The sequence below is a fragment of the Athene cunicularia genome (assembly GCF_003259725.1).
Source record: "Athene cunicularia isolate RWA chromosome 13 unlocalized genomic scaffold, athCun1 chr13_part1, whole genome shotgun sequence".
NCBI lineage: Eukaryota > Metazoa > Chordata > Aves > Strigiformes > Strigidae > Athene > Athene cunicularia.
In genome coordinates this window covers 16,670,554-16,688,886 of record NW_020799117.1, presented here as the reverse complement: position 1 = coordinate 16,688,886, position 18,333 = coordinate 16,670,554, and the positions used below count along the sequence as shown (strand labels likewise).

General features: G+C 38.7%; 1 protein-coding gene across 3 annotated transcripts in view; it reads left to right on the top strand.

Moving 5' to 3' along the window:
* SLIT3 (slit guidance ligand 3) overlaps positions 1–18,333 on the top strand; it is a 525,769-nt gene that overhangs the window by 338,274 nt on the left and 169,162 nt on the right. For all 3 annotated transcript variants that reach the window (XM_026858170.1, XM_026858169.1, XM_026858168.1), the window contains one exon: positions 2,172–2,313. In XM_026858170.1, coding sequence (XP_026713971.1) covers positions 2,172–2,313 — 142 coding nt within the window. The remainder of the gene's footprint in view (positions 1–2,171; positions 2,314–18,333) is intronic.

Here is an 18,333-nt window from a genome sequence, read left to right as displayed (position 1 = left end):
TTGCCCAGTTGATTCTGTAGAGTGAAGCTACTTTAGTACTGAAACCAGCGTTGAGATAAAAAGCTGTTGCTGGTAAAGTCTCTATATGCAACTGTCAGGGAAGTTAGAAAGTGGACTATAAATGAGACAGGATATTTTAGCAAAGAGAAAGGATCATTAGGATCATCTCATGATGAAAGCAGCTGCCTACTCTCATAAAGAATGAATTTGACTCCTACCCATGTCACAAATGTCCTGTAAGATCCATTTTTTTCAAGATGATCACTACTTCTGAAAATGTAATTTCTGGATGCCTGAATTGAAGTTCTGAGGTCTGGTCTGCCAAAATACAGTCACCCACAGCCTTGATTAGCATCAATAAAAGCTATATTTAAAACACATACATAACTATGAAACACACATTTTTCTCCTGCTGTCCTGACAGACAGACAGGTGATGACGCAATAAAAAATTTTCAAACCCAATACTTTAATTTGTCAACATTTTGTACACAGTTGAAATGGTGATCTTATCCTGAAACTTGACAGTATACTTTAATATAAGGCAGTTCTGTCATCACTGGCTACAAAATAATGTTTAAAGGGGATGACCGCTTGCTTGAACTGAGTGAAATTCAGACAAACAGAAACAAATTCACATCAGAATTCAATACCTTTTTATCATAAGGCATGGTTTTGCAGTAATTGTCTTCTGCTTTCCAGGAGGGGTCGCTCTGCAAGTGTAAAGTCAGCCTGTAGAAGTTTTCAGCTGACATCTTTTCAAAATGTATCTGCCTTTCAAGATAATGATACTTAGAGGTGCCACTGGATGTCTTTCTGATGTTGACTTTTCATTGCTGTTTACATGTCTTTGAAAATAGGAACACTTGTAGGCTTGCTATACAAGTTGATGTTGCTGTCCATAGCTAAGGGCTAAACCAGAAGGTGTGTGGGCATAAATCAAGACAGAAAAAATTACGAGAATGTTGCAGCATTATAAACTTTTACTTGCCATAATGATACTGGATTGAAAATTGATGCAAACAAATATTTTTCAACTTTTTGTCACCTGCAGTTATAATTTATGAAAGTATCAGTCATGGGTCTTTTCTAAGACAAACCCCAAGAATGTACAGCTTTGTGTATAGTTTTCCATGTTTTCACATCTGTTTGTGATTTGACAATTAACAACGTTTGCGTTTTTCCAAACAGAAGACCTAATATGTTTTGTGATTATAATCTACTACAGTCTAGAAAAATACCCATTTTTCCTGTTTCTATCATGTTTTTGTGACTTCTTATCAACAAAAGCCTTCATATTGAGCCCTCTGTGTCTGGTCAAAAAGATACTTGACATTTCCTGTGTTACATGTGGTTTGCAAGTGTGACTCACCATAAATCAGTAACTACTACATCTTGATAACAACAGTTAGTGTAGCAAAACTGCTTTATCTATGTTAGTGTATGTATATATCGAAATTTTAAATGTAAGAATCATAACCATTTGAGTAAAATTGACATAATTGCTACAGTTTAAAAAAAACTTAATGCCAATTAAACCTGAACCTAATTGATTGACTAGCATGTGTATAGAGCAATGTCCTCATGCTCTGTAAGTAGCTTCTTGGCTTTCAGTGGAATTACTAGATTAAGCAAGGATTTGAAGGTTTGAACTCATGTTTTTCTAACTTATTTTTGTCTTTCCATTAACTGCATTATCTTATCTTGAAAAACCTAGCTTTACATTTCCAGTTTTTATGCCATAACAGGTTACCTCCTTCCAAAAACATAAGTCATCATTGATGACAGTCTTCCCTCAGTATGTATAACTACTCAAGGAGTATTTGTATAATGGAAACTTCTAGGCAAATATAACTTCTAGAAATACTACTTTATCTTAAAGCTTATTTTTTAATTCTTTGAACAAATTGGTATGGCTGATCATGGAGGGGACCAAAGAAGTGTTCATGAGGTAAAGAGATTGATAGAGTGGAGACTGCGGAAGAACACAGTAGTCTTTTACACATTTTTTCTGCAGTTGATCTGTAGCATATTATATTCACTGAATCCAAATAAATTATTACTTAATATAGTAAAAGGGTCTGGAAGACCAAGAGGCTGGTGTATTTTGTTGTTGAAATCTCAGACAATAATTTTTCAAAACTAACTTTTAATGTTCTCATTATTTCTCAGGTTCCCAGTCTGAACCTCTGTCGTGCAGTGCCAGTTCCATCACTTGCCCGTCTGCCTGCACCTGCAGCAACAATGTAGTGGATTGTCGAGGAAGGGGCTTAACAGAAATTCCAGCTAACCTACCAGAGGACATTTGGGAAATGTAAGTGCCAGTGTAATGCATCATTCTTTTCCATGTCTCTCCATTTTTAGTCCATATCATACCCTCCTGTGTGGAAGAAAGGCATATGTTTTGAAAACTCTCCTGAGCTGTTATCAGGTATATTGTAGTTGTCCTCTTTACTTTCATCCTCTTGCTCTAAGGGCTCAAACCATTATTTAATGTAAATTAAGATATTGTTTGAAGATGCCCTGCCCCAAAGCAAGACAAAGTTCTTGGCATATTATGTTCAGACTGTGTTTACATGTCACAAATCTGGAATTACACTTCTGTAGTCAAGAAATTACACAATTTTTTATTTTTTTTTGAAATTGCATTGTTTTGCTTTTAGTTGGTGAATTGCCCAAGAGATGCAGGGATTTCTTGTTAGCTTGGCAGGATACTTTTGTAACGAAGTGGAGAATGACATCAGAACACATTGTCCCTGATGATTTTTACCTTCTATTTCTTGTCTCCCACATTTTGTTATTCGCAATTTAACACTTTTGTGACTTTTTCATGTTGTGAAATCAGATGCTGGTTTTACAGACTTTTTGTCTTCACTACCTTTAGGAATTGTAATCTTCTATATTGGTGTCTGTGACTTCATACTACTGAGGTCCTGCGATACTGTTACAGTAAACCAAGTTGCTTTTCGTTATTCCATAGGGAATGCAGATAAATTCTTTTCATATTTAAGTGCTTGTACAGAAGTTACTGACATCCAACGAGCTTTTGCCATCTACATAGTACAGATTCAAGTATTTGTGTAGTCATTGGACTTAGCTTCTCGTTGCTGTAGAAATACGGCTACATAGCATTATTTGCTAGGATAAAAAGTAAGTTGAATTGCTCATATGTAGCCTGGCCCACTGTGATATGCCAGAAATGTGACAGTTATGGCCCATGAAGATGATGTGCTATATTGTTTGCTGGTGATCTGCTCTATACCACCACTCCTCTCAGTCACTTTTTCAGTTGCTTTTATAATTTAAGATTCACTTCAGATTTGCTTGGTCTGCTATCTCAGCACAACAGTTTAGCGGTAGCTTATGCTTAATTGTGCATCTCTGCAGAAAAGATGTATTAGAAATGAAAAAAATAGCTCAGTAAATGCACAGAATAAACAACATCTTAAAATTAAGATGATTGAGAATGTATCTAGAACATGTAAAAATGTTTACAGGAAATATAAACTCCTATGCAAGCTGTTCTGAATGTCCCTTACCTGCTTGCTTGCCTCCTGACAAAGTTCAGAATGTATTGACTGTGTTCATTTCCAGTATATTGTGGCATACAAAATATGCATATAATAGTCGGTTTTCTATGCATGGAAGTTGGTAAAATTTATCCTGAAAATATAAATTGTGTTTGGCATACTATGAATATTCAGTGTTTGGCAGTTTTTTCTATTATGTCAGGTGGAGTACAAATTTTCAGGAGTGGCTGAAATGCTTCAATAGTAAGAGACAGAGGATGAAATTGTTCCAACTTGCTCACAAATTAGGGCTGAGCTAGGAGAATTGTAAAATTTTATTTTATAGTGTTAAAAATGCTAGCAGAAATCAGATGATCTTTGTGGCTCCATAACAGGGTCACATGGAGAGCAGTATCTGCGGGAAGACTTGAGATTGTTGTGCTCCAGCACTCTTCTAACAGCAGTGTGCCTCAGTGTGAGAAAGCAAGTGAAAATGTTCACCCATAGTGTGGTTATAATATCATCAAGTATCCAAGTCCTGTCTCTGTCTTGGTTGCTTAAACCCACAAACTTAATCCTTGTGACATGTAGTAAAAGCAACTTCGAAGATTTCCTTAGGAGAGCAGAAAGTGAAGGAGTAGTTGGAGAGCCTTAAAGTTAGATAATGAGGTAGTGAGTCAAGATGTATATAACATTTTAAGAAACTTTCATAACCTGGAGGTTATAAACCTTCTAGATCCATAGAACATAACATAAAGCTCTTGGCGCAATTTAATGATTTAAATCTGTCAGATTTCTTGCATTTTAGGCAGTAATTTGAGTCTTTGTAGATAAACCTCTTATATCACTCTAATCCTGCACATTCCCTTTGCAATTCATGGACATTTCAGGTGGGAGTAATTCTGCAGAACTTCAGAGTGTAACCCTCATGAAAACATTTATTCCTCACTTTCTGTGGGAATCCATCCTGTGAAGATTTCATTTGTATGGAATATGTAAAGAAACTTAAGTAGCTCTATTTACAATGAGGACGGTGAAACACTGGCACAGGTTGCCAAGAGAGGTGGCATATGCCCCGTCCCTGGAAACCTTCAAGGTCTTCAAGATGGGACACTGAGCAACCTGATCTAGCTGAAGATGTTCCTGCTTGTTGCACAGTGGTTGGACTAGATGACCATTAATGGTGCTTTCCAACCCAAACTATTCAATGATTCTATGACTTCTATCAGTCAGTCTTGGTGAGTGAGATCACTTACATATGTTTTTTCCTACTGGTAAAATGGTGTTTTCATTTTTAAAAAGTACTAGTAAAAAGGAGAATTAACCTTATATCCAAGGGCAAAGTGTTACATATTCTCACACAGAGTAAAGGATATAGTCACATAGCAAAATGTTTCTGGAAAGATGGAAGAAGCTGCCACAGTGTTTTCCCAAAAAATTCCTGACATAAATTCTTTTGACCAAGATAGCCATTCCGGTTTGTGCAGAAGTCTGTCATACTGCTCAGAAATTCAGTTTGTCTGAGGCTGCTCTGGGCTTATTCAATATAAAATCCATCCAGAGGACTGGTTCCAGCTACACGTGGAATAATTACTGTCTTTTGATTCAATATGATAAGCAGAATAATGCTCTTCTGCTGTAATGTTACATGCTGCAACCCACATTTCTTGCTCTCACACAGCAGTACTGTTGGGTTTTTTCCCTTGGGATTTATCCCCCATGGTTGGCATTTAGTCCGACCCTTTGTATAAAAGGTGGCTATGTAGTGGTGCTGCCTGAACAGTTCTTGCTGGACTCTGTAATCCTGTGATCTGATCCTCATCATCTCTGAGAGATGGTTTACTAGAAATGAGATTCCTCCTATGGAATACGAGGTGCTGAAAAACTACATGGCTGGGTTTCTATTACATAGAATCCTAAGGGATTTTACTTGAGATGGTGTATTTTTCACTCAGCCATTTCTAACTGGCATTGTAAATACTCATTCCACTAAAATACATTTTTCCTTGTAGACTGTAGTCCATTCATAATATTTATATGATAGTGTTAAAACACTGTGCCTTCCTCAGTTCCACTTGGGGCACTTCCAAGGTTCCTTATTAGTTGCATTCAGTTACAGCTTTCTAGTTCTCGTATTTCCCCTTAACTTGGTATTTCTTTGTAGGCCCAATTATATCGGATAAGAACCCTTGACTGACAAACTGTTCTACAAAAATGAAACACACAGCTGTTACACTAACGTGGTTATTAAAGGTGACCTACATTTCATTCTGTGTTTCTGTATTAATTAAAGATCTTTTACTCAGCCTTCCTGCCTTTATTCATTAACATGAGTAGGCAGAACCTTCTCTGACAAAGCTGCCAAGTCCTAAATTTGTTTTTGTTGATAAAAACCTATCATAAAACTAGGCAATGCGCTTGTCACAGAACATAAAACAAGCATCATATGACACTAATTTTCCCTTGCTGCTGAACTCTGCCACATGTGACTTAGAAGTCTGTTGTGTTGCTCTATTACACTTCTCCCTGAGGTGCATTATCCTGAAGGCCTTCATTGCAAGAATGTTTATTATTAAATAAAAGGAATTTAGGAAAGCTAGAAATCTGTATCCCAGCCTTTCTTTTTCATAATTTCATAAAATAGGTAGCTAGAATGTACAAAATGCAATTCATTTTTTTTTATAAAATTTCTTGTTCAGTGGGGAGCTGACAGCAGCAGCCAAATTGACTGAGGAAAAATGAGTTACAAGAAATTGAAGCTGAGAAATACAGACTGTGTGTTGAATGTTGTAAAAGATTCTCTGCTTACAAAGTGGTTCTCTTGAATTTTTCAGAGGAGAAATACACAGTGTATGTTATAGAGAAACACAGGAGAATAAGCACAGAAAAGTTTTGCATGAATACTTGGATCAAAACAAAAGTCATTAAGCACCTGGAGGCATTTACTGAGAAAGAAATTCTGAAACAAATATGGCTTGATGGTTTGCTGGTAAATGTACAATATAGTTGTTTCACTACCTTGGAACAGCATCTACAATAAAAAGACAAGTTTGCATTTATTTAGAAAGGGTGCGAGAAAATGCATGCAAGATAACTAGGGAACATGGTGTGAATGCAGAAATGGACTTGGCCTTGGAGAGATATAGGGGGGGAGGGATGACCTACAAACTAGTAAGAGACGAAGTCTCCAAAGAATCTGTTTTTCTGATCAGACTTGATGGCAACTTTGCAACTGGTGCCTGTCAAACTGGATAACAGCTCAGCCCGTGAAGACAGCAAAGCCAGGATATAGTAGAGACCTGTTAAATCCAAAGCTACCAGCTGTGCCTGTGAGAGTCACTACCCGGCAGCTTGTGGGAGCTTGGAAGGGTGCTGTGAGAAACATGCTTGCCACAACAGTGAATTTCACTCAGCATGTGCTTTGGGCGGTTGTTGGCTCGGGACATTGGGCTGGATGGATCTGAGCTCTGGAGCTGTTTGCCTTTTCTCATTCATTAATGTTTGGCTGGTTTTATGCCAGGGAGAGGACAGCTTTCCTGCACTTGCAGATGTGGGGCACTGGGAGTAATGGCATTGCTAGCCCTGGCTGTAGTGTTTCAGACAGTATTTGTGTCAGCATGCTGCCTGCCAGGTTCTTTTGATGCCTCCCAGTACTGGTGAATGATCAGTAACTCCCTATTAATCTTTTTCCTGCCTCACTACCCTTTACTTCTGTCCCTTATTTAGAATGAAGTTTTCATCCTGTTTGTCTATCTCAGACTGATCTACTTAATTTTTTTAATTTATTGATGTGAATAAGGCTGTATTTTAGGATATTAATTCTGGACAGCTTTTATCTGGTAATTTTGTACACCTCAAAGCAATACCGCAGGGACTACTACTTCTGCCTTTGTGTTTTGTAAAAGTTTGTGTAAGACCCTCCTGAGTGAAAGCAGGGAGCAGCCCCGCACAGGCTGGCCCTCCTGCTGCTCTCTGGTCGGGTGCGGGGTGCGGGGTGCTGGCGCTGTGTGCCCAGAGGCAGGCAGGCTCCAGGGCTGCCAGACCAGCAGCCACTGGCACCAGCACTGGCACCGGGCACTGCTTCTCTGAAGGATCTGCAGATTGTGTGAAAGGAGGATTTGATTAACTGCTAGTGCTAAGGGCTGGATTGCGGGTTGGGACAGAGACTTGAGTGAATAAAAACTAGCTGGGCCCAATATGGAAACTGTTGGGAAAAGAAGGATGAGGAAATGAGGAAACAACAAAACATATGATGAGAAAAACTGAGAACAAAGGAAGTCAACCTAGGTTAATAAAAGTGCTGTGAGTCTGAGAAAGTGAGGACCCCTTGGTGATAAGGCCTGAGACTGCTGGTGGTGAGCCTGGGACACAAGCTCTGCAGGGTGGGCTTTGTGGATGTGGCAGGAGAGCTGGGACACTGGGTGCTGGGCAGGCTGCGGGCACAGCACCGAGTGGCGCAGGTGAAGGTGAAGTCAAGGAGTCTCTTCCCACCAGGAAACACACATATCTTCCAGACCTTCCCTGCCTTCTCACTGTGTACTTGAGAAACCCAACAACAATTTGCCTATCTTTGTTCATGAGCACTACTGACCATCTACACAAAGATTAACTATTGGACTACCCAAGGATTTGCTGTTTGAACTGCTGCTATTCCAGTTAGACACCAGTGCAGAGGTCTGGCTCGCATACTTTCGTTACACGAGTTTCCTTGTGATGGAATTAGTTATTTCAGCTTTTGTTTTTGAATCCACTTATATTATTAAAACAAAGGTAAAAGAAAATTAGAAAATGCCAAAGCTAATGTTTGTGGCTGCAGTCTTCATTCAGTGCTTTCTCATCTATTTCTTGTGGTGTGCACTTTAATTACAGCATAGTCATGTTGCTGTTAAAAGGCTGGATTAGTTCTTATCTAGAGGTGTGTAATGGTTGTGTAGTGAGGGAGCCTGTGTATATAGGATCTGTTTATTTGTTGCAGAAAGAGGAAAGTTCTGAAACGAGGACTGTGGGGAAGATAATCTCATGAATGCTCTTCGGAGAATTGGGTTGTATCTCTTCTTGCCAGTGGTTTTATTAACTGATTCTGGGCAAGTGACTTGCACAAACTTTTCATGGGTGGTCACTAGTGATGTAATCCTTGGTTTCTGGCTGACTCAGCTGAGATATTCAGAAGTGCTGAGGACTCACAGCTGCAGCAAAAGTCAATAGGAGCTATGCTTTGAACACGTTGTACTGTGCAACGCTAATTACTTTGAAAAGCCAAGTCTCAATCATCTGCAGACTTACAAATCAAACTCCCAGATCTAAAGTATATCCTTTATACTAAGTATACCAGTATAAACTGGTTTTAGATTTCAGACCTGTGCTTTTTCATATCAAGCTTGCTTTATCACTGTTACTTAACCTTTACAATACTCTGTCTGGTGAGATTAAGAGAAGTATAATCATATAAACCAAGAGTAGTGCTGCATAGGATGTATCTAAATCAGAAAGGAAGACCTTTTGTTTAAATGCTGATGTAATTGCTCCAGACAGAGTAAAGAGGCTGACAGCCCCTCAAGGAAAAGTGCTGCTTAGGCACCCATATCGGGTGAGATAATAACCACAGCTTCCTGTCTGGCTTCTGAGCAGAGTAAAATGGGATGGCAGCCCTTCACCAGCATCTAGGTTTGGCTTAAGGTCAGTTTTGAGTCACTTGTCCTACATTGGCTTAGTATGTCATTCTCACTATGTATAGCTGAATTGGTGACTGATATTTTGTAGGTGGGAGTACTGCTTGGGTTTGGGGCATAATTTCTACTCTTAGAAAAATGCTAGAGTTTGAGCACTAGGAGGAAATCTAATGCACTTAACTGTTAGTTTTCTCATGGTTCTGACAAAATGAAAATGAACCTAATTTTCTGCAAGAGAATCACTTTGAAATGTAATGTCCTCCTTGTTCCACCTTTAATTAATGCTTTTCTAACAAATCTAATATTTAAAGTATTGCTGTTTGAGGGTACCACTGTGTTGGGCAGTGTTGCAGACAGACCTATAGACAGACAAGTTTGTTGCTTTTGTTGCTTCAGTTATTCTTTTGGAGAAGAAATTAACCTTCTCTGTTCTTCAGTACCTGTAGGAGTGTGTATTATAGGAAAGCTGGGGCTTCAGTTATGAAGCTTTTGTGATTTGAGGAAGGTGAGCAAAAATTCTGGGCATTTAAATTACTGGTATATTCAAAATCCATTTTCCACCAATTAAAATTAAGTCAGAAAAGATATTATAAAAGATTGAGCAGTGGTAGCTCTATTTAATGTAAAAAAATAATTCTTTCTTATATAAATTATAAATTAACTGTACCATAACAATTTCATGTATATTAACAATTGGATTTGAAGTTCTCAGCTTCTTAAAGGCAAGAGTTCTTTTCTCAAGAATATAAGTGTGTAGAAACTGTAAACCTTGGGGATAGAGGAATGACAGTTCTGCATTTAACATTGTTATTCCTCCTCAAAGAAAATTATAATAATTTTCCCAGGCTTCCAGTAAATACTGCAGCTGAAGCCAGCACAGTATTTTTGAATACTGTAATAAATGTTCCATAATTGCCTCTGGTGGCAAGTTCTCTGGCTAGGGAATCAGGTTGGCTCCTGTAGTTGAATCATATAATATGATTTTCATTCACTGCTGTAAATTGGCTCTGGACAGCTTCACATGTCAAATTTGACTACTGTTTTCTGGATCTCACTAGGCAAACTGTGTCATTCACTCTGTGCATTCAGTATAAAAAAAAGAGGTTTCTATTGTCAGGCCAAAAATATGTAGAAAATCTTCTAGGAGGGCAAGACACAAAAATACTAAAGAAAATATTTTAGATTGAGAGTCAGTGGAGAAAATATAAATAAATGGGAAATGTTAAGACTAAAGGTGTTTTCTGTGGTGAGAGATTAAGGAAAACAGGAAGCTATGTTTCACGATTTTACAAATAAACAGTAATGGCATGGAGTTTCTGCTGTAAGATGAAGGCAGGATTTATTTCTTACATCTTTACTTTTAGTTGTAATATTAAGTGTAACTAATGTCATATGTAGGCATAAGAAGATGGTTTCGTTTTGATAAATCTAGATTTCATACACATAATTTTCATTTTGGCTGTATCATTTTTTGCCTTCTCTGTATAATTCTGAGATTTCTTTAAAGTGTGCAGGTGAATTTTACTCAGACAGGCTGTGTAGGAGGTAGTAACCTTTCAAGGTTTGTACGTTTGGGGTTGTTGATTTTTTTGGTTGGGTGGGGGGTTTTTGTGTTCTTTTTTCTCCAGGGACATCACTTCAGTCCAGCAGGACCATAAATTTAGCCTTATTAATAAAAATTAATGGTATGGAGAAAAAGGCATATATCTGTTTTATCTAATACAAATGTCACTGAAAAGCTCCTGTTTTTCCAAGCAAAATGAGGAGATTGTGATTTATAGTGAGTATATACATCCTGAAAGCTGATTGTGATAATGTAGAAGGTATCACAGAAAATAAAATAGGGAGCATAAAACCATAACTGAAATAAAATACACTAATCAGATTTTTTACTACATAAAACCCTAATAGTCTTTTGGCTTACATGTGTTCTATTTTTGGGGAAAAAGAAAAAAAAAAAAGGTAAAGAACAAAGAATTTGAGGAATGTTTATATTCAAATGACAGAATCTGTTCTGTTGACAAAATATTACAGGTGTCAGAACGTCAACTACCAGAAAGCTATTTAATTTTCCTACTTATTTCTTGTGTTTTATCTTTTCCTTTTCAGTATTTGTAAATGTGTACTAAAAATAGATGTTACAGAATGTACGGAGGTCTTCACAATGATAGATTGTAGATTAAACAATCACTTTTTTTCCTTTCTCTCAGTTTACTGCTTCCATTTCCACTAAGTCTAGAAATATATTTTTGTGTTACAACTTGATGAATATAAGGCAAATCAATTGAAATCCTCAGATCCTTGAGCTAGTTACTGCATTGGTAGAAAATCTGGAAAGTGAATTGGGCTAGAAGTTTCTTGAAGTAATAGGAAGTCAATAGATGTTGGGCAGGTCTGACCTACTAAAGTAATAATGAAATAGCAATGTGATTTGTTAAGGGGTTAGTCTTTCTGGGACCTGACAGAACAAAAACTTACTGTCAGGACATTCCAAGTCTGGTTTGTTAAAAACTATTTATATTTATGACATGAAACCATAGGCCAACTATCGCTTTCCAGTTGTCACTGGGGAAACTGTGTGTCTCCCAAGTATAGACTTCAAGCTTCAGATTAAAAAATAAAACCCAAAATAACCCAAAAAGAAAACAACTCCCAAAAGCCCCAATCCAAAATACAACAACAGAAGTCAGCAGACGTCTAAGGTTGAGTCAGCCTCAGAGCTGATGCTGTGTTGTTGAATTGAATGCAAGAACCTCATCCTCTGTGTAGCACCCTGCAGGCTGCTCTCCTTGGAGCCTTCTTAACTGGTATCACTGGGTCTGAACTGGAATCACTGGGTGTCACAAATATCTAGGAGCGGGTTCCATGTTTCTGCTGTGTTCACTACACCACATCTCAGAAACAGGAACACACATGAACTCATACGTCCTGGTTGAATGAACTGGGCAGTTAGGCTGCATTTCAGCAGTAGGGAGTTGGAAATTGCTCAGTCTCTCCAACCTAATGACTCGCAGAATCACAGAATCATCTAGGTTGGAAAAGACCTTGAAGATCATCTAAGCCAACCATTAACCTAACACTGACCATTCTCAACTACACCACATCCCTAAGCACTTTGTCAGCTCTCTCTTTCCTGCATTTGGGTTCACAGCCACATGCCTGTATGCAGGCAAAATTCCTCCTGCAGACTCTAATCCCAAGTCCATGTGATTCAATGAAGTCTGCTGAGATGAGAAATGATCCCTCTGTAGTCGACAGTAAAAGCAGGGAGACATTATTTTGTGTTCTAACCCAAAACAGCTTCTGCTTAACCTTTAACATCCCCACTGATTGTAACACTGATGGTGGCTCATGGGAGCTCACCTGAAGTCCCCACTTTTAGGTCTGGGCACAGCCCACAAACAGTCCATGCAATTGGGGCATGGCAGTGAGAGGGAGCCTCAGGCTCCAACAGCATGCTCACTGGATGCCTGCACCCTCACTCCAGAGATGGTGCAATGAAAATAAATGAAGGAGACTGGCAAGAGAAATAACAGAGAAAGTTGAGAAAGGCAAAAATTCCACCCAGCAATGTGGAGTGGGAGATGGAGAAACCTTGAGGTTTGGCAGTATATTACTGCATTCTGGCTGTTTATGTTGACAGAGACATTGGTGTTATGTCATAATCTGTTTTGCAAAATACCAGTCTGCAGATTTCTCTGGGGTCTTCCTGTTTGTCTGTACTTCATTTGATGCAAAATTAACATACTGCAGCAGAGCTGGCGGATTCATAATGTGTCTGCCATTACAAATTCAGCATTTGCCAGCAGATACGTGACCAACTACTCAACTACAGAATTGTGTCAGCTTAAACTAAATTTGCTGTGGTGTATGAGAAGATCCATTGTCACTAGCACTACTTTTAGATGAACACCGTGATACCAGGGGACATATCAAAACATGTGGTTTGATTCTGAAAAATGTCTTTTGGTGAGCAGAATTATCTATGTAGCTTCCTAGGTAAACTTATGTTGAAAAGTCACTTCATTCTTGATAGGATTTTGTCTGTTGAAGATCTGCCCTTAGGTGAATAGTTAAGAGGCAGTCCTTTTAAAAACTGTAACAGGAGCTCAACAGCTATGCCCTGAAAATCAACCACCTAACATTGGAATATGAGGGGAAAACACTAGTTGTCACCTTGTATTAATATAGGTGGACAGTTTACTGGCTCTCAGCTCTCCAGTTCCTAAGGCAGACCCAATGAGTGGGATTTATAATATGGATTATTAATTTTATTTGGAAGTCATTCAGCTACTGTGATGAAAGGCAGTGGTATAAAAGTCTTGGAGAACTGTATATGTTTAGGGCTTTTATAGTGGTGGTAGTTTTTGGCTGAGGTAGAGATTGAAGGCTTTAACTGTGTGTTAAAACAAGCAGTAAGCACGGATATTTAAAATGCTCAATGTCCTGCCATCCTAAAGCACTTTGTTTTCTACCTGTCAGAGAACAGAGGCAGGAGAGACTGAGCCACAAAAAGGCTGTTCCTTGGTAACGCAGGTCCATAAACACTTTCTGAACCAACAAGACTGCAGGTTTTTTGCTTTGCACTTTGCAGAGAAGTGCCCTGTGCAGTGCTGCAGTGTTGTGGTGTAAAGGGCAATGTCTGCAGCTCCTGTGTTTTTCACTGCAGAATAAGCCACAGGTTCTGACTGCATAACTGCAGGGCAAGACTCCTTCCTTCCCAAAACGGGTGCCTGCTATCCAGGGCAGGCTTTGGGCAAATATGTCGGTGCAGCCACCCAAGCCTGTTGTGGATGGTAGGAATAAAGCTCATATTTCAAATGAAGGGGCAAGAAGAGGAGTCAGGGCAGGGATCAGATCTAACCCATGTTTGTAGTAAGACAACCACATTTTAAGTATGATTTACTTAATGCTTAATGCTTAAATACTGAAAATGTATTTGTGGAATTTTCTTCATTAGAGTACAAAATGTATGATAAGATACATAAGTCCAAAATATGAGATAAATGTAAGATAATGATCCAAGTAGCTTTTATAATCTGGTTGTTCTCACTCCTTGGCAAGAAGGAGCAGTCTCTCTCTTGATTGTTATGTGCTCTAGAAGTTTCCTCCTTCCTAATATAAGCAGTTCTCCCCAGCCCTGGACTTGGTCACTGGGAGGGATGCATATGCCGCTTATTTTCCCCAAACAGTCCTTACCCAGCTCCCTGCAAATTCCTTCTTGTAGGGCAGGAGAAAATCAAGGGATTTGCCCCTCCCAACAACCTTCACTCAGATTGTGTGAATCCTGCCAGGCGCAAGTGTGCTCCAGGTTACTGCTGCACAGTAATCTGTTTTAGGCTTTCTCTCTCTTGGAGATTGCTTTTGGTTAGTGGCTGCTTGAGTGATTCAGGCCCAAAAGAGCCCTGGCACTGGGAGCAGAGCAATGCAATCCAGGGAGCAGTCTGGCTTATTCACTCGCTTTCTCTCAGCAGGGAAGTTCATGACTGCCCAGTGCAGAGGGACATTTCTGACATGTCTCAGACAAGAGCTCTGTGGCACTGTTAATAGAGCATGGCTGTCTCATTTGTAGGCTCTATTCATCTGACAGCTAAGAATTATCAGTACTGATGCTTCACTCCCTCTCTCTTTTTCTCCAAGCTAGTGATTTGTCTATGTTATGGGTAGGTGAGCTTGACAAAACATTCCACATTAGCAGCTGAGACGGTGTTTGAAATGAGAAAATTGCTAGCAAACTGCTCCATTAGAGACCCAAATAACAAATTCATTCTTTCTCTCAATGAAAGAGGGATAGTTAAGGCCCAAATTAATACATCTGTATCCCCCACTCTGCAGGGGGAATCACTCTTAAAGACAAATGGCTTCGTCACTCCTGAGAGTGTGAGCTGGCTTGAGGAAGGCTGCATTAGGCAGAGTTTTTCATCCTTTGTGTTTTGCCATCCTGGTTGTGAGCAGTTCAGGCACCAGATGAGGAGGTGATGAAAAGATTCGCACCTCAGTGAACTTTTGAGATGGATTAGCATGGGAATTGCAGTGCTTATTCTTTGAGCGTTATTCTTATTCTCTAAGCGATAGTTTTTCCTATTTTACTGCATAGTTGCCTCCTGATTTTTTTCCCTCCTGTGTGTTTACTTTTTGCTCTCATCGCTGGAAAGCCATTTAAAGAGAGTGCAAAGAAGGACTTTATCCTGTCTAACATCATGTTATTACAAGAAAAATGCATCTGAATCCATTGGGCCCTCATACTTTCCAATCTCTGATAATATATTAGGGAAGAGAAAGGAAATTGTTCTTGTCCTTTGATGTTGTTGTCAAAGACTAAAATAAAGCTTCAAGAAGCAGACAGAGCATTGCTGCATGTCAAAAGGGGGGAGATATGCTTCAGTTTGTCTAAATGATACAGCTGGCAGCAGGCGACATGCACAGTGAAATGGGTAACTGAAAGGAGGAACAAAAGCCCCTGAGAGGTTTGAACATGGCCAACTTATTCTATCAATTTTGTGAATTCTACTTATGGAGTCTTTTAAACATATCTTATTATGAAATACCAGAGAAAAATCAAGGAAAATTTTGTTGAGTGGTAAGAAAACTTAAATATGGGGGTTAGTAGTTCAGATTATCAAAAATTAGCCTTTTAGGACTGTGTCTCTTATACAGAGTTCTCAAATGTGTTGTAAAATTCTCTTATAGTATATTCTGGTGATACACACACACACACAAAAAAAGAGAACTCACTGAGATTGCTGCACTAGCACAAGTGGTTTTATAGTGTATGACAGCACTTCATAGTATGCAGGGATAGACCAGTTTTCCAGAGGTCATGTTCTAGGTAAACTAGGTAATTTTCTCTAAAATAAAATGTGGCTGTAAAATTCAGATTAGCTTTTCACTGTTTGGAGACAAAAATGACAATACTAGGTAAGAGCTCTGTTTTTCACTTTATTTGAAAGATGGCACCTCTAGCAGCAGTCTCCCATTATGTCATGAATAACACTGGTTTATAATTAAGCCTTCATCACCTTGAAATTGCCAATACCCCTTCTGGCAAAACCTAGTGTTTCCTAGAGATTTTTAATCCTATACTGTCCTTCACATGTCATTTATGACCTCAGATGAGGTGAAAGCATAAAGTATTAATACAAATAATATGGTTTTTACTATCTTAGTTGTGTGAATGCATTGTGGTTTTCAGTCTATGCCTGCCAACCTGTGACATGAATTTATGAAAAAAATAAATGGAAGTCAGATTAGTACTTCGTAGTTTTAAAATACGTGCTTATTTGATGCTGCACTTTAATGCTCCAAGATCGGCTTTATTTTGTGCCCAAGTTGGAATCCACCTGCAAACACACCCTGATGAGAGCACAGGGTACTTACTACTCCTTGTTGCTTCTCTGGTGGCATCTGCAAAACATAGTGCGCTAAGCATGTGTTATATGTAGACTTTAGTCATTCATTTACGAAGAGCTTGGTACAATAAAAAAAATGTAAGGTGCCAAGGTGAAAATATAGCAGCAGATGACAACAACCTTGTCCATCTATTTCTGTACAGACCATCTGCTGCAAATTTTGTAGGAAAGGGTGAAGAATTCAGTATTGCTTCAGAAGGTAGCTTTCTGAAACAACTCTTTTTCTGTATTCCTCTCCACCTTTTCTAGAATTTTCATTTTTTCTTAATATTTGGGATCTGTGGCTATTGCAATTTTGGCTTTTTTTTCCCTTTGGGGGCAAAATTTCTGTATATATTTCCACCCTTAAGTCAATAAAATTTCCTTGGGATTTTCAGTGATTATAAGGAGCCAGCCATGTTTCCCCCTATCACTATATTTGATTTTCCCTGTACTGCTATGCTGCACCTATGTGCAGCATGTGTGAACCCCCAATTTCCATCCACAAGGCCAGGGAGTTGGACAGGCATGGCCCTCTTTTGTTCCTAGAAGTGTCTGCATAGAAATGCTTGGGAGGAGTTAAACACCAAGCAAGCTAGCTGACAAAAAGCCTTTATGCAAAGAGTATGTGTACTGCTAATTCTGGCGACAAACATCCAACAATAGTAGCGTGCTGAAGCTTACAACAATTTGCATTTCACTGTGGGCTTGCCAGAAATGAAGCAGGTTATATTTAGACCAACTGGGAAGGGAAATCTCAGACACCAATTCAAATCACAAAACAAAGAGTAGAATTAACTCTGATCACAACCTTTAAAATAGACTGCTCCAGAAATAAAAGAGGGCATGCACACTGACTGTACAAGTTGACTGTGCAAGTATCAAAGTGTTCATGACTTAAATAGCTTTTTAGAGTATAACCGAGCTGGCAAAATACCTTCTTTTCAAGGGGGTTTCTCTTTTGTCTATTGAAAGCACAGATCGACAGAAGGATATGCTGAGCTGATGAGCCTTATGCATTTTCTCTATGTTATTCCCAAGTCCTTTAAAAAACATGATTTAGTTCTTCCTGCATCTCATTTTATATCCATTCCTGGTTTAAAATTTTTTTCTCCACTCTGCATTGCTGCAGCAGCTCTAAATGACTGGTGATTCATTCCATCATTCCAGTATGGTTTTGTATTTCAATTCTAAACCATTTCCAGCCACAGATTTTTGTTATTGAAATGACATTTTGGAAAAAAAATACACAATGTTTGAGTAATAAGGAAGAGCCAGGTAAAATCAAATCTTGCTTTCAGTTCCAATTCTGTAGAATTTTAGCTGCCATGGTCATTTGAATTTGTTGTATGGGGATCCCCTTAACATTTCTAATTGACATGAATATTTAGAGTTCATCTGAGGGGAAGAGAGTCCAGTTAGCAGGAATTTGGAGAACTTGCTGACAAAGACTTGAAAATACTTCTGGGAAGTAACAAAAAATAATCTTAGTGGTTACTGTATGTGGTATCTTAAAGCTGCTTGCATTTTATGTTAGTGATACATGCATTTATGATACGTCATAAAAAATACTTCTTTCAAACCAAATCTCAGAAATGAAAGCAGCAGCATTTTCATGTAGTCTGGACCATATTTTTTAACACCTTGAGTATTTAGTAGTTAAAATAAGAAGATACAGTCCTTTGCTGTGCTTTAACATAGACTCCTCACCTCCCACCTCCTGCTTTAACATGGACTCCTCACCTCCCTGGTTAAAAATCTGGATTCA